The sequence below is a fragment of the Harpia harpyja genome, chromosome 17, assembly GCF_026419915.1.
Source record: "Harpia harpyja isolate bHarHar1 chromosome 17, bHarHar1 primary haplotype, whole genome shotgun sequence".
Classification (NCBI taxonomy): Eukaryota; Metazoa; Chordata; class Aves; order Accipitriformes; family Accipitridae; genus Harpia; species Harpia harpyja.
The window spans coordinates 21,975,403-21,989,803 of NC_068956.1; the positions used below are offsets into that span (position 1 = coordinate 21,975,403).

At 39.2% G+C, this 14,401-nt stretch overlaps 1 protein-coding gene across 2 annotated transcripts in view; it reads right to left on the reverse strand.

Annotated features, from left to right (window-relative positions):
- Window positions 1-14,401, reverse strand: part of CRYL1 (crystallin lambda 1) — a 60,238-nt gene that overhangs the window by 21,866 nt on the left and 23,971 nt on the right. Inside the window, exons 4-5 of one of the 2 annotated variants that reach the window (XM_052812556.1) lie at window positions 11,354-11,515; window positions 7,094-7,288 (exon numbers count right to left, since the gene is read on the reverse strand). In XM_052812556.1, coding sequence (XP_052668516.1) covers window positions 7,094-7,288; window positions 11,354-11,515 — 357 coding nt within the window. The remainder of the gene's footprint in view (window positions 1-7,093; window positions 7,289-11,353; window positions 11,516-14,401) is intronic. The other variant, XM_052812558.1, reaches the window with a different exon arrangement.

The window sequence follows — 14,401 nt, forward strand, 5'->3', positions numbered from 1 at the left end:
ATAGGAGTGCTTTGCTCTTGGTCTTTTGACTATAGCTTTTGACTTTAGCAGCTGCTAAAAGGCAAAAATTGTTGCTACCGGAAGGAAAACATGACAGATCCCTCCATTTGAGGAATATATTATTCTATACATGTAAGCTCAGTTTCTCCTTGCCACATAGACTCTCTTAAAGAAAAGTGTTTTACTTTTTCTCTTCAGAAATGAAAAACGCGTAAGTGAGAAACAAGTTAGACCATCCTCCCCTAGGGAATAACCCTACTCCCACTTTGTTAAGATCATAAATAGGTGGAATGATTCAGCAGGATGGGTGCAAGGTCAGCAAGGTATCTTCCACAAGGATCTGTGTTTATGCTAAGAAGTAAACAAGAAAGAGTTCCAACCCAGTTTCATTAAGTCTAGGTGTGAAACAATCTTCCCAAGGGGATTTTTCATCCTCTTCATCCTGGGTAACCCTTCTTGCAAGCCTTCCCTTCAAGCACTTCTCAGAGGGAAGAGAAAGTGTGTTACAGTTCACCAGAAGCTTTCACAGCTACAAAATTAAGATCTTAATTTAAAATAAATTCCACCAAAATCCTCAGTGACCCCGATGGCCAGTCAAACTTCAAGATCTAAACTAGTTCAGGATCCTCCACACTTCTTATGACACCGTTTATATACCACAATCTCATCTTCCTGGCAATTTTAATCTCCTGTGATGCCACAGTATTGTCCTAATGCTCCTTTGGTATTTTATTAGTGCTTATCACTATGCAGGGACGCTTTTCTCCTTTCCAAAAACCTGTGGTGGTTCTGCAGTCTCCACCTTTAGGCCCTGACCCAACCTCCTTGGTTTTAATCAACAGTCTTTACATCTGTGAGTCACACCCACATCGCAACTTCTGTCACTGACTTGGTTTGTAATCATATTAAATGTGACATGGCCAAAAAAAAAAAAAAAAAAAAAAAAATCTTACTTTTTCTGATACTACCAATTCATCATGTTCTCCTACTCACTCCAGTCTGTCTATAGAGTTATTTTGGACTCCACTCCCTCCCGGACCACATACTTTCTTGTCTCCAAATTTGCCACTTCACCCTCTATCTCCCAAATCCAGCATTTTTTTTTTTCTGATTGCCACTAATATACACATTCTCTCTCAGCAGCACTTGTTACGCCCTTCTCTTCACTATCACTTTAATCAAATCACTTTGATCCACACCCTGATGAGATCTTACTCCAGTCCTGTCATTTTGAGCATATGACTTTTCTCCTAGATCCCTCTACCAGCTCCATCTCTTTCCATTTCATCATGTTTGAGAAACTTGTTGTCCCACACAATTCACACCTCCTTACTTTGCTGGCTTTTGTCTTCCTTCTTCCATGGCACCCTCACTCACCTCACCCTATAAGAATCACTTCGTATCAACACTATTTTTATCCCTGGCCCTTATAAACTTCCTTTTATGATATCCCCCTTTTATGGGGCACTGTAACTAGATGTTTAACCTTTTACCTTATCTTTGATCTTTTGGAAAGGTCCTCTGAATAACACTATAATATAATTAATAATAAGGCATTCAGAATTAAAAAAGGCTTGCCAGCATTTAAGGACTGCCAAGCTAGTCACCTGAGAAGGGAGAGGTGCATATATTAGGGACTGAAGCCAATGCACCCGATTGCTGTGAAAATGAAATAAAATGGACACACAGCCAAACCATGACTTTATTTTCCAGAAGATTAACAAAAATGGCAGGGCTGTCCATTGTTCTTGTCTTTTACAATGAGTATAAACTAAAAGAAAACCCACTTTTAAAGAAAAAATATATTAAGACACTACCAAAAGGTTATACAGAGGAAAATACAGACTCTAAAGACACTTATCATATGATCCATCATGCAAAATAGTCCTAGCAGGTTCTTAAAAGCAGCTGAAACTCCTAAATTAGATCAGGGCTGAAAAACCGCTGTGTTCTCCTCACTACCAGTGTTGCCGTATTTCACGACCTCCTTGCAAATTCCAGCTGATGCTTAGAAAAATATTTCACCAAGATAAGCTTCCACTCAGTAATCCACAGTAAAAGGACAGTCCTAGATGTTCAGAGCAAGGTTTGAGACTTCTGATCTAAAGCATTGGTGAAACTGTTTGGTTGTCATTTTCTGGATAAAGTCAACCAAAACTTTACCTTCAGAACCAAAGTCAAGCTATTTAACTAGTACTCTTTTGCAACATAATCCCAAGCTACTATAGAATGCATTGGTACTGGTAAAAGTACAAAAGTAATAGTGTCAGCAGTGCACAAGGTGCTTCCCAGGCAAATAGAGGCAGTAAGTCTCTGCTCCAAGGAGTTATGAACAAAATCAGATATATCAGTGATCACTGTCAATGGATGCATGAGAAAGTAAATAAATGGTAACAGGGAATAACAGAGAAAGCTGTCTGAGATATTTTTCCTATTACTGGCTACAGATTATTCTAATGGTTCCAAACTTAAAATATCAAAATTTAGGGTTCAGAAGAGAGGAATAAGGATCTTCGACCTCAACATCTCTCAGTGCATCTTTTACTGTCATCATAATTGGCTTTGCAACACTTCCACCAGAGACCTAAGAATTAAAAACATAAATAAGAAACCTACAAGAATGTCAATCTCACATGCTATGTGGTCTTACAGAAAGTTCTCAGATACATGACCTTAAACAGACAGACTGGAGTGTTCCCACTATCTGCATTTTCATGGAATAAATTGTGGAGCATGGGAAGACACAGATAACTGACGCAAAAAGTTCCTGCCACAAACACCTGCATTGCCCAAGTGCTCGTGACTTGCAAGTCAAAACAATGTGCAAAAAGACATCTTGCCACACAAAAGACTAACTCAGATCCAAAATGAAACATCTCATTGTACCACTCTTGCCTCAAAGGGGAACGCTTGCTTGAATTCCTTCTTTTAGGCCCATGAATGAATCTATGGTCTTTGCTTCTAAGTTCTTGTAAAGTCAAACTTCTGCATCCTTAAATCCACGTTCTTAATTATCCACATGGCCAAAGTTCTCAGCACCCAACTGTGTGTCTCTAAATGAGTTTTCATTCTCCTACTTGCCTACAAATTGGGATCTCAACCTTCAGGCCTCCTAATTTTTCAACACCTTAACTCCATACTTCCCACTCCCACATTCGGCCCAGTTCTGCATTCACAGCACTTGTTTTGTTCCCAGCTTCAAAATCCCAGCCACCCCATGTATGCTCCTGGGGACCCCAGCACCTTTGGCAAAAACAAACTGTATCCTAATATCTGGGCTTCTTTTTGTTACTTTCATCACTTTGCCCTGAATTATGCTTCTCTCTCTGCTCCAGCATCCATGCCCACATGCAATTTGAGCATCATAGGGAGTCCGAGCCTGAACCCAACCTGCCAGTGGGGCCTTACCTCAGATTTCTGTGTTACAGCCTCTCGTACTCTTGGACCAACGTGACAGAAGTTGGTGAGCCCCATGCATCATCCAGCAAGCAGCTGTATTTACCACATTACTTTCTATACAGGCCCATGTTCATGCTCTGTATCAGACCCCTTCTCCCATTGTATGATCCCTGTCCCATGCCTCACCCATCACACATCCCAACACAGCACTGCTAAAGAAAAGAGAAGGACTGGCAGGTCATCAGTTGCCAAGCTACACTTGGGAACTAAAACGTATCCTGCAAGCCGCTCAGTCCATTTGTGATAAAGTTTTCCAGATAAATGTTGTTAGTACAGCTATACCTGCATGTCTGTCCTACCACCAATGCCTTTTTTAACAGTACATAAGTACTTCTACTGGAGAAGCTTCTGCTCATTTCTTGAATGAAGTAAGCTCAACTGACCAAAAAAATCCAAACCCAAACCCTAAAAAAACACAAAAACCAAAACAACAACAAGACAGACTGGTTTGGTCCATGCAAAGGTGTCCAAATTTGGACTATCCCCTGCCATTACTATAAATATTTTTGAGGGGAGGATGCAGATGAGAAGCTTTCGAGCTCACATCTCAGCAAAGTCCTCAAAAAACCAGATAGTTGTTTACATAAAGGGGCTGATTTAAGATCATTTCAAGTGGCTTCAAAACACTTGGAGACTGCTGCTATGCTTTTCTCCGGGTTCATACATAACATTTATATCTGGAATATTTATGTTCTTGTTATGTGGCAAAGAACTGATACACTGCAGTGCAAATACAACAGTCCTCCAGCAACAACACAGATTTTTCTCTAGCACTCACCATGTTAAAATTAAAGAAAACTTGTAACAGAAATAGGAGCACTGATCTGTTTATGACATGTAACTGTAGGCATCCATAGATACTTGTTCAGACCTTTACAACCTCTAATAAAACAAGTAAGCTTGAAATTACATTTTATCATTCTGCCTCATTGATCTTTTACAATAGTCAAAAGCAATATACAATTATTAGCATCAAAATACCACAGTGTTTGTAAGTAATTCCGTAAGAATGCCTGTGCTCTGCATCCAAGCTGACTTGGATTGCCTCATCCAATATGCACAATTTACACATCTAATCACAAAAGGATTAATAGCGTGGTCATTTTGGACAAGAATGCTTTATTAATATGTCCCTCCTGCTAATATTTGTAGTTTATCTTCCACCGCCAGTTCTTCTTAGGGTAATGAAAACTTTTGTTACCAGAGGGAATCAATGTGAGTAAAACTTGATTTTCAGGAGCCTCTCAAGGACTGTGAGGTGGGGAGCCTGAAGTTTTCAGTATTTTAACCCTCACAATAAGGACTGAAAAGTGACTGAAGAATCAGAAGCAAGAAGTATTTTTCCCCACTTTGAAAGTAGAAAACACCAAAAGAACATGACTTGCAATAAAAATTACAGAGTTGGCAGCACAACAGTAGAAACACAGAAACTGCCTCAGGCTTGCAGCTCTGGCCTATCCGCAGTGATTCTCCTCCCATCAAAGGCAGTGTGTAGCCTGAAGTCACACAGCTGAAACTATATACCTTTGATAGCTGCTATTTGTCCAGGCTTTTGGAATGGAAACGCAGCCAAAGTTGTTACAGTTTAAATGTGTATTTGCCTGAAAATCAATAAAATTATACAAAAACAGAACAACTTAGAAACTTTGATGATGCACAACAAAAGCAACTTTCATTATCTGTCACTGCTTCAGGCACTATTTTGTAACTATTCACATACCACCACCCACACAAAACCATCCATACAGGTTCATACTAAAGGTTCACCTCAAATCAATACCTCTTTTCTAATAGTAGTCCATTAAGTATTCTTACACTCTTTCCATAACTGAAGACCAGAAAGTGATACTTTCAATGGTATGTACTGCCTCAGCTCCCAGCAGTCCAGTCTGAGACTTCAACAGCTGGAGGTTGTTTTCTGTGTGGTTTTCCTCTAACAAGAATGTGTCTAAACGTTCCCTGAACCCATTCATATTTTTAGCATCCTAGGTTTCTATAGGAGTGGCTTCCACAATTCAGTTTATGCCTCTCAGAGGCATGAAAGAATCCTACTAGATTTTGGAGGCATTACTTCTGTGGATACCTGTGCTGACCAAGGGTATTGTATCAATATGCCTACACATTATCAGACTTATTGGTTCAGTTTCCCAATGACTCCTTTAACTCTTTTAAAAGACCGAAGGTGTAAGTGCTAACTTCCATTTCTGCAGTACTATGCTAGTTGCTGTGTAAAAAGGTGCTTAAGTCAGTATTTCATCAACTTCATATTTAAGTTTTGGGATTCTCGGGTAAGTTCCATTTCTCCTTCACAGTCTGCCATTACTCATTTACTCTTTCCTCCTCCAAAAATCTTGTTCTTAGTATGACTTGTTCTACTGCTACGTCAGATCCCTTCCTTTCAAGGAAAGGTTACAGTGTGGGAATCTCCTTAACAGTGAACACTGCAGTTCAGCTAGCTTTCTCCCTGTGAACTTACCTTCCTTGTTCACATTTTTTAGCAGTTGTTTTTACATTTTTATTCTCAAAAATCCTTTTTTTCACCAGTGTTATTATGGTTTCAAAAATAATTTAGAGGTTACTATCCTCTCTATCCTGTGTCTTTCAAAATTACAGTTTTCTGAAGGGTTTTTTCTTATCATATACTTAAGACTTTGTATTAACTTTTTTAATAACAGAAACCTTGTCTTTAATTCAAAGAGACATCTCCAGCAGAATATCAGTTCCTTCCTAACAACATTGTTCTAATTATTATTATTATTCACCACCTCCTTTATATTGTTGTATTGTGTTGCTAGGGGAAGCTAACTACAGGTAAGCAAAATCAGTTCAGCAACTATGTTTAGATACTGCTTTGGAAAAAGAGTTGCTTTGTTTACGATATGTTAGTATTACCTTAGTTTTAAGATCTTTACCTATATTTGTGTGCATGGTTGTTTTAAACAGCTTGAAAAATCAAAACACTCTCCATGACAAAAAAAGTAAGCCCTGCTCAAGCCCAGCTGAATATCTTCTCAACAGAATAGCAACAGACTCATAATTCAGCTCTTCCTGATGAAAGATCAGACTTTGCAGCAGAGAACAGGTAACTGGGAAAAGCTGAAGGGGCACAAACAAATGATTCTCAGCTAGAAGTCTGAATGGGCAGGAGGAGGAGAAATCTGTCTTTACCTACAAGTATCAAATAACTGTTGAACCTATGAGTGCAATTCCTGAAAGGCCAAAGAGAAAACCATTTAAAATATTATTTTCATAACCACTGTACAGTAGGCCAGCAACATTCAGAAAATAACGAGACAACCTAGAAAAAAGAAAAACCAGTATTCTGATTTATGTGCTTTTAAGATTGTTCTTTTGATTGTCCCAAAAATGACAGTATTCTGAAAAGACAGCAGGATAAAGGATAGTTGTTATGATCGTATCACGTTGGTTTTGTCAGTCTTTGCTATTTATAACTGACATAACTTCTTACTGTTTTTAATTTACATGTTAATATATAGTTCACGTTCATAAGGGACAGTTTAACAAAGATGACACAAATTTATAGGAAATTTAAATATACAATCTCGCTTGTCACGCCTACAAAACTGGCAGTGTGTGTGTGTGTAAAATTGGAAAAAAAAAAAGATATACATACACCCACAAGTCTCCAGGCTTCACTTATCACTGCATACTGGAGCCGATTCAGAACAAACCCCTCAATTTCTCTGCTTAGTTTGACAGGAGATTGACCAATCATCTTCATCAGAGCATATGTTCTCTCTGTAGTAGAAGGATCTGTTTCTGGATGAGGAACAATTTCAACCAACGGCACAAAGTAAGGTGGATTTACCTCAAGAAGAAAGACAAAAGAAGAATGTCAACTACCAACAGATTAACAGTACGAGTTTATATAAAGCGTCTTTATAGCTTGCTACTAGCGTGGATATTTTCCAGTGAACACAGCAAGCCTGATCTTTAGACCCTGAAATACTTCACCAATCCAATAAAAGCTGGTGTATTAATTCAAATTAAAAAAATAATTAATGTTGCATTAAATCTATCTCTCTTTAACCCCAGCAAAGTTCATGGAGCCACACTAAAGATGATAGCACTCAAACAGTACTAGTGAAGACTTCATACTGACTTGAGTAACTGATATTTTCTCAGTATTCAGGCTGTTTGTTATTGTAAGACACATGGTCACCACCTGTCTTTCCAAATGAAACAAGGCATTTCCTTTTAGATATTCAGGAACTTTATTACAAAATTATTGCTAAACACCACCTGTAAGATGGAACACTTAATATATAAGCTACTACTGGCCCAAGCCTGTAAATATATGTAAAACACAGTAACCAGATACCACATAAAACACACTTTGAAAAAGTTGCAGGACAGGTTACCTTCAAACACTGTACCTACTTTAAAAATAAATTAAGGAATTACCTCTCCCTGACTCTTCCCAAATATAATTTCTCATCAAGTCAAGACCTTTGTGTAATGTATTTTTTAAGTAATAAACAAAAAGTTCTGAAGAACATGGAGAAACAGCTAAAAGTTCTTCAGGTCATACTGCCTGCATGCTCTTTCCAGAAGCAGCAGTCCTTCAGCCATATTCTTAAGGTGTTAAACTCAGCTCTTGGTCTAGTTTCCAGGCAATAGAAAGAGTTAACATGTCATAAACCACTACGAGAAATAACACTGACATTTAAAGGATGGTAATTAAGTACTGATTCTTTCACCATGCTCCCCTACAGTCAACTGCTCTTAACTGTGCTCACGTAAATGCAAGGACAGGATTTAGTCACAGCAACATGCAAGCAGTCTTTCCTCTCTGCATGTTCTTTCTTTTCAGTACTTATATCTGCTCTAACTACTGATGTAACACACTTCATTCCCTTTAAAGTGCCTTGTGTTCCAACATAAACTTTCTCACATTAGTCTCTTTGGCAGTGCCACCACCAACACTGAGAATAGCATAATGGACACCATCGCAGGTGTGGTACCAGGCAATTTAGCAAGACACAAAACACTGCAAGCACCAAGAAGTTCTCTGAAGGCTTTTCTAACCCTTAAGTACATCACAGGTTCCAATCAGGAAGAGGACAAGTTAATTGTTGATAGAGACTGAGGCTATTATAAATTTCTTCCAAGATCAGTGTTGACAGTCATTTTATTGAAATATTCTATTTCATGAACTTGGCATGGGGAGTATATGGGTGTGTTCATGAGCACACTGAGAAGACTTAGGAAGACAATTTTTTAGGAGTGAGATAATAGATGTTGGCAAAAGCTAGAAGTGGTAAAACATGGATGAAACTGGGGATGGGGGAAGGTTTCTAAAAATGAGAAGGGGAATGCAAAGCCTTTCTTCAGGGAGCAGAAGAGCTTACCTTACTCACCCTAACAAAATGAAACCTAAGAAAGGATATGACAAAGTAAACACAGGGAAAGAATTAAGCTATACAAAAGCTGCCAACAAACATCAAATTAATTTTAATGGACTGTTAATAAGATTGGAACAAAAATTAGAAGACAGCTTCCAGCAGGAGTAGCGGAGTTAAAAAAGAAATCTAACAGATATAGCTTAATACATGTCTAAGGTGATTTGATTAGATGGTTTCCTGTACAGCAAGGGACTTCACTCAATGGCACACATCTCCTCTAGTTCCATATTTCTAGCTGTGTGACCTAGCAGGCATATACAGTACATGAGAAATGAATCACTCTGCAGAAGACTTCTACTGATACACTGCCTGAAACTGCTTGCAGAGAACAGCTGTATCTACAAGTATTGCGTGCATTTCTATCATACAGCTGTGCTATGGGATTTAATTTATTTTTTCACTGAACCTATCGCTATGTTAAGCAAAGGAATGAGCTCCTTCTGCCCTTTGGGCATTTAATTTCATTTCTCCTCAACATGCTCACCTGTGCTAGAGGCTTTACAACTTTAGCTTTTAATTTTTCTGGTCTACCAAATTCCACGCTTCTTGTTTTCACAGTGTCTTCCAGAGCTGCTCGCTTCCTGCAGCCACCATTCCCCATGTCCTACTGTCATGTTCAAGATGTTAGTAAGGCCATGGTTAAAAACAAAAAAAAACCACCAACAAAAAACACCACCAAAAGCCAACAACTACTACAAAGCAAGCATGTTTACTGATATAACAGATGCAGAAAGGCCCCTGGAAGAGTACACTGGCTCAGCTTCTCCAGTACATTCCCCTTTGAGTGAAGCTGAGATTACTAAAAAAGTCTCAGTTGGATTGCAAAGCCATTCAGAACAATTAGACATTTTAAGGCACTCCTAGAGTATTTGCTTTGGAAAATACTTATATCCCTGTAACAGCAACCTAGAAAATGTTTACGCAGGGACTAGCTACCTTTCCAGATCTGATAAAACCTGGTTTCAGAACTGGCTCCTATAAAGACTGCAGCTCAGAATAAACCAGTCAACTGGTACAGACCAACTTGGGAGAACAGTAAGAAAGAGTAAAGTAAAATCAAAGACTGACAAACAGAGAATAGACAGAAGCCCAGGAATGGGTTAAAAAAAATAATCATAGCTATAGTTACTTAATACAGGAGTCTAGAAGAGACATTATCTCTTCTCTTGCACTACAGAAAGTTACAACCCTGGAAATATGAGATAAGGAACTACTGAATTTTAGACTGGAGAAAGGCTAAACCTCAGCACAGAAACATACTTTGAAGTTTGACTTTTTTTTAATTAAAAGGGGTTGAAAACTAATTATACAGAAAGAAACCAATCCTTTTGTTCCTCTTGCTTCCCAGTCACCCCAAGGCACAATGGTGGCGGTGGAGGGGTGTCAGAAAAGGACTGACCAAACGCTTTGACACTGCAATATTACGCTACTGGTAGCTGTAGGGACGTTACAGTAAAGGAGGGCTGTATTTTTGTGTTCACACTACCACTTTTGACCATGCCCAGGGAACTGATATTTACTTTACACCCTAAGGGATGCCCTGGAGAGACGATATGCAGTTACCAGTTTGCAGGCAACAGAGCAGTACCTTCCTCCACATACTGCAAACGTTCGTAACAACAGTCCTCCTAACTGATCTGTCAAACATCAGACTAATATTAGGCTAACAAATTCATTAGCTATTGAGTAGTGGAAAACAGAAGCAGTAAGAATCCCAGTTACCAAGACAAAATGCTCTTCCATGCTGAAAAGAGATGTGATAAACTGCTGTCTGGCAGCCCCACACAGACCTCTACAAAGGCTCACAAGTGTCCTTCAGCAATTTGAGGTTCTGCTGCCACCTCTAGTCAAGCCATTTCTGCATCACTGCCCTGTCCCAGCTGGTTTCAAAGCATGCTGATTCAGCTCCAAGTACAATTTGTTCCATGTCATCCACCTGCTTTTCCTCTTCAGGTATACTGCTTCTGCATCAGAAGTCTGAAGAAACCAGAGTCAAAAGCTTCCATCTGTCGTTGACATTACCTGACAAGCACATTCAGCTCACTGTTTGGATCCTTACTGTTACTCAAGAGCAGCTGAAAAAGTATACTAAAAAGGACTAACGATGCCACAAGAATAAAGTAGGGGATTTTACGTGCTTGTCTTCAAAACACAGAATTCCTATATTTTGAGAGCCAGTAGTTTGAGTAACACACAACAGTATGAGCACAACAGCTTACATAAAATGTATCTTGAGCCAACAGTATGAAAGATGCATACGTCCTCTCAATTTAGTAGATGCTGCTGCTCACAGCATGACCAAACTAAAGCTTTTCTGATAAGTCAGGCCCCTGCACACTAACGATGGCACACAAGCACTCCAAATATCCTTCTGTATCTCTCAGTCTGCAGGGAAGAGTTTGGGATGCAGTTTAGTTAAACACCTGTACTACTACTACCACAATAACAAAACATGCCATCATACTTACAGGATGTGACACAATACACTGCTTAACATGTTTAAGGCCAGTGAACAATTTGCTGGGTAAGAGACAAGAGGTCGAGCTGCTCAAGATAACATTGTCACCAACAATAAGATCTAACTGACTGAAAATCTTCTTTTTCAGTTCCAGGTTCTCCGGAGTACATTCCTGGAATAAAAACAAAAATCAGTATCAGAAGTCTTCTAGTTCAATAGTATTTATCCACACATTTCAGACTTCACTGATCCCACCTTGACACCTAGGAACTCAGCACAAACCATCCATTTTAATCAGCCTAGATATACCAGTGAGCCATAACACAAAAATACCTGCCCACATACAAAGAAACGGAAAGCCCAAAAGTTTCTCTATAGCAGAAGATGGACCACCACACAAGATTTAACACAAAACAAATGAATTTGCTTTGTCTAAAATACAGACTTTTACTCATGCACAGAGATAACACAGTATGGAGGAATAAGACCTGGTCTTAATTTTTTTAAGAGAATCTCACATGATAGAACTTGGTATTCTCTCTCAGACAAGATAGAAATGAATAGGTGTATCTCAAAAGAAGACAAACTTACAATCTCCGGAACTATGGCAGGAGATTCCAAGGTACAGTTCTGGAACCTGCACTGAAACGCCTCTCAGGGAGCTTCACACCTAAAAAGCTTAAATATCTTCATTCATTTAAACTCTGAGAAAGATTTTAAGTAGAATGCACACTATCAGAACTTCTCCCAAAGCTACTGAGCATATTCAGCTCTGCAGTACTGTGTGAAATTTCACATGTATGAGCCAAGAGCCACAATCTACAGTCACTAGAATTTCAAAGTTAGCCCCAGGAGCTGCCTGAATGACAGCATGCAGAAGTCCACCAGTCTGGGAGCAACGAGGAAATGGGAGAATAACTACAACAGATCCCACAATCAACAGGAAAGACTTCAGTCTATGAGAACAAAACAGGGGAATAAAGCCAGCTTGTTTTCTGGGTTTTTTGGAAGGGTTAAAAAAAAAATCCAAACAGGATCCCAAACTTGCAAAACCTCAGCTTTCCCCTTTGAACACACAGAAAATACTTGCTCTTTTCCAACTCTAACCTTCTCCCACTTGTCAGTACTTCACTCTGTCCTTCCTGTTATGCCGAACTGCACGGGTAGGGGAAAAGGCTATACATTTAATATAATCCCAAATTTACATTTAAGACCTGCAGCTTCAGACAGACTCTGTGGCAGGCATGCCCAGGGCCAGTTTTTCACCCAGTAAATGGGTTAAAAGTAATTTGAAGTCTTAAAAAATAAGCAAGTTGCATGGAATAGTACTAAAAGTTCCACGATGCAGAAGAGATAAACAGGGTCATTTAAGAACTCCAAATAGAGCCCAAAGTAATAGACGGCCTTATCAAAACAAAATGATACTCTGCTTATAATTCCAGGATCCCTGCTTGTTGGTTAAATTTAAATAGTTTCTTTTAGTAAAGCCAAAGATGAAGAGAACTCTGCAGATACTGTTCAAGCAAATAAAAGAGTTGCTCTGAATAGGTTTATTGTGAACTTGAAACTCTAAGCCTCCTCTCACATCAGACGATAATCAAAAAGGCAAACTCAAATCTGCTGGAAACTCAAACCTGCCACAGTTATGTAAGGTTTCTGAATGGGCCATTTGCTTGAAGTTTCTTGTATAGTGTCACAATTGTATTCAGATTGTTGGACCACTGCAATAAAGTTTCTGTCCTCATCAAGCATGCAATTATTTTCTCAGAGACACCAATTCCCTAAAGAACAGGGGGAAAATTAAGCTCTAAACAATCCATTAAACAGGAACCTCACTTGCTGTCAGTTATGGAGCCTGGAGAGGTCTGAAGCTATTCTGTTTACCCTGAGAAAGAGAAGATCAAACAGTAAGCAGATAAGATACAGTTTTAAAGCTACCACAGTCTCTCTCAAAGAATCAGTGCAAAAAGGTTAGCATACACCTCTACGCATTTTAAGTGACACTGTATATTTCTGTGCCCTTTTTTGTAGAGAAGATCACACTTCTCATTTGCAGTGAACAGTACACCTTTATTCCAAGACCTGAGCACCTGAACAAGGTTGCTACTAATCTGACTTCCAATTTAAACTTTATTAGACATCTTTTCAACAGCCTGATCAGAACATGACAGTTGTTAATTTTTAAAACCCACCTCCTGGAAGAGTTGTATTGAATTAAAGGCTTAAAGGCAATAGGCATTACGCTGTTCAAATACATGTTCAGAGAACACATAGCAGCTACTTGACCAGCCTATGAACTCTTAAAGAACTACACAAAGATAAACACGTACTAGACTCTCTCCCTAGCAGACAACACTGATACCCAGACAAGGTGATTGAGGTCTAGTTGCCCCTAATTAAAAAGTTGCACTCATATGACACAACCCTTTGAATGCCAGCACATGGAAAGCTAGGGAATTTTATCTGTTTAAATCCAGCGTGTTCGTGTTTTTGTACAGGCATTTCCCACCATGCTATCCGCCATCAGTACTCCCATACATGTCCACACTCATCTAAGTGCACTACTTCATTTACCTATATTTAAATGCTGGCATCTACCCAGGTTCTTCCTATCCATTCTCAGATATGTCAAGGTAGCAACTCACCTGTACCAGCTTCTAGGAAAACACTTCCCAAAACACGACCTTGCCAAGTATCCTCTCCTTACACTAGCAATGGGAATCGCTGCCAAGGCCGTGGATTTATTAGCACCAGGAGGTGAAAGAAACAAAGCATGGCCTGAAGTAAAGCACTGCAACACAGTTGTGTGGTCCTAAAATAAGTGGTATTGTCCTCTACAAGCATGGCCATATAAGATGAAAGCCAAAGATTTAAATTGGCATGGAGAACATCAAAGATTAGCACCCATTCAGCAACAAGCAAGCCACTTTCTGTAAGAGTATCTGGAGATGCTGTCACAGGGAGCAGCATCAAGCCCTCTCAATAGCAAGTATGAAGTCTGATGCTTATTCAGCATAAAGAATTGCTGAATAAAGAAGTTTGAAAGCCACAGCTGCAC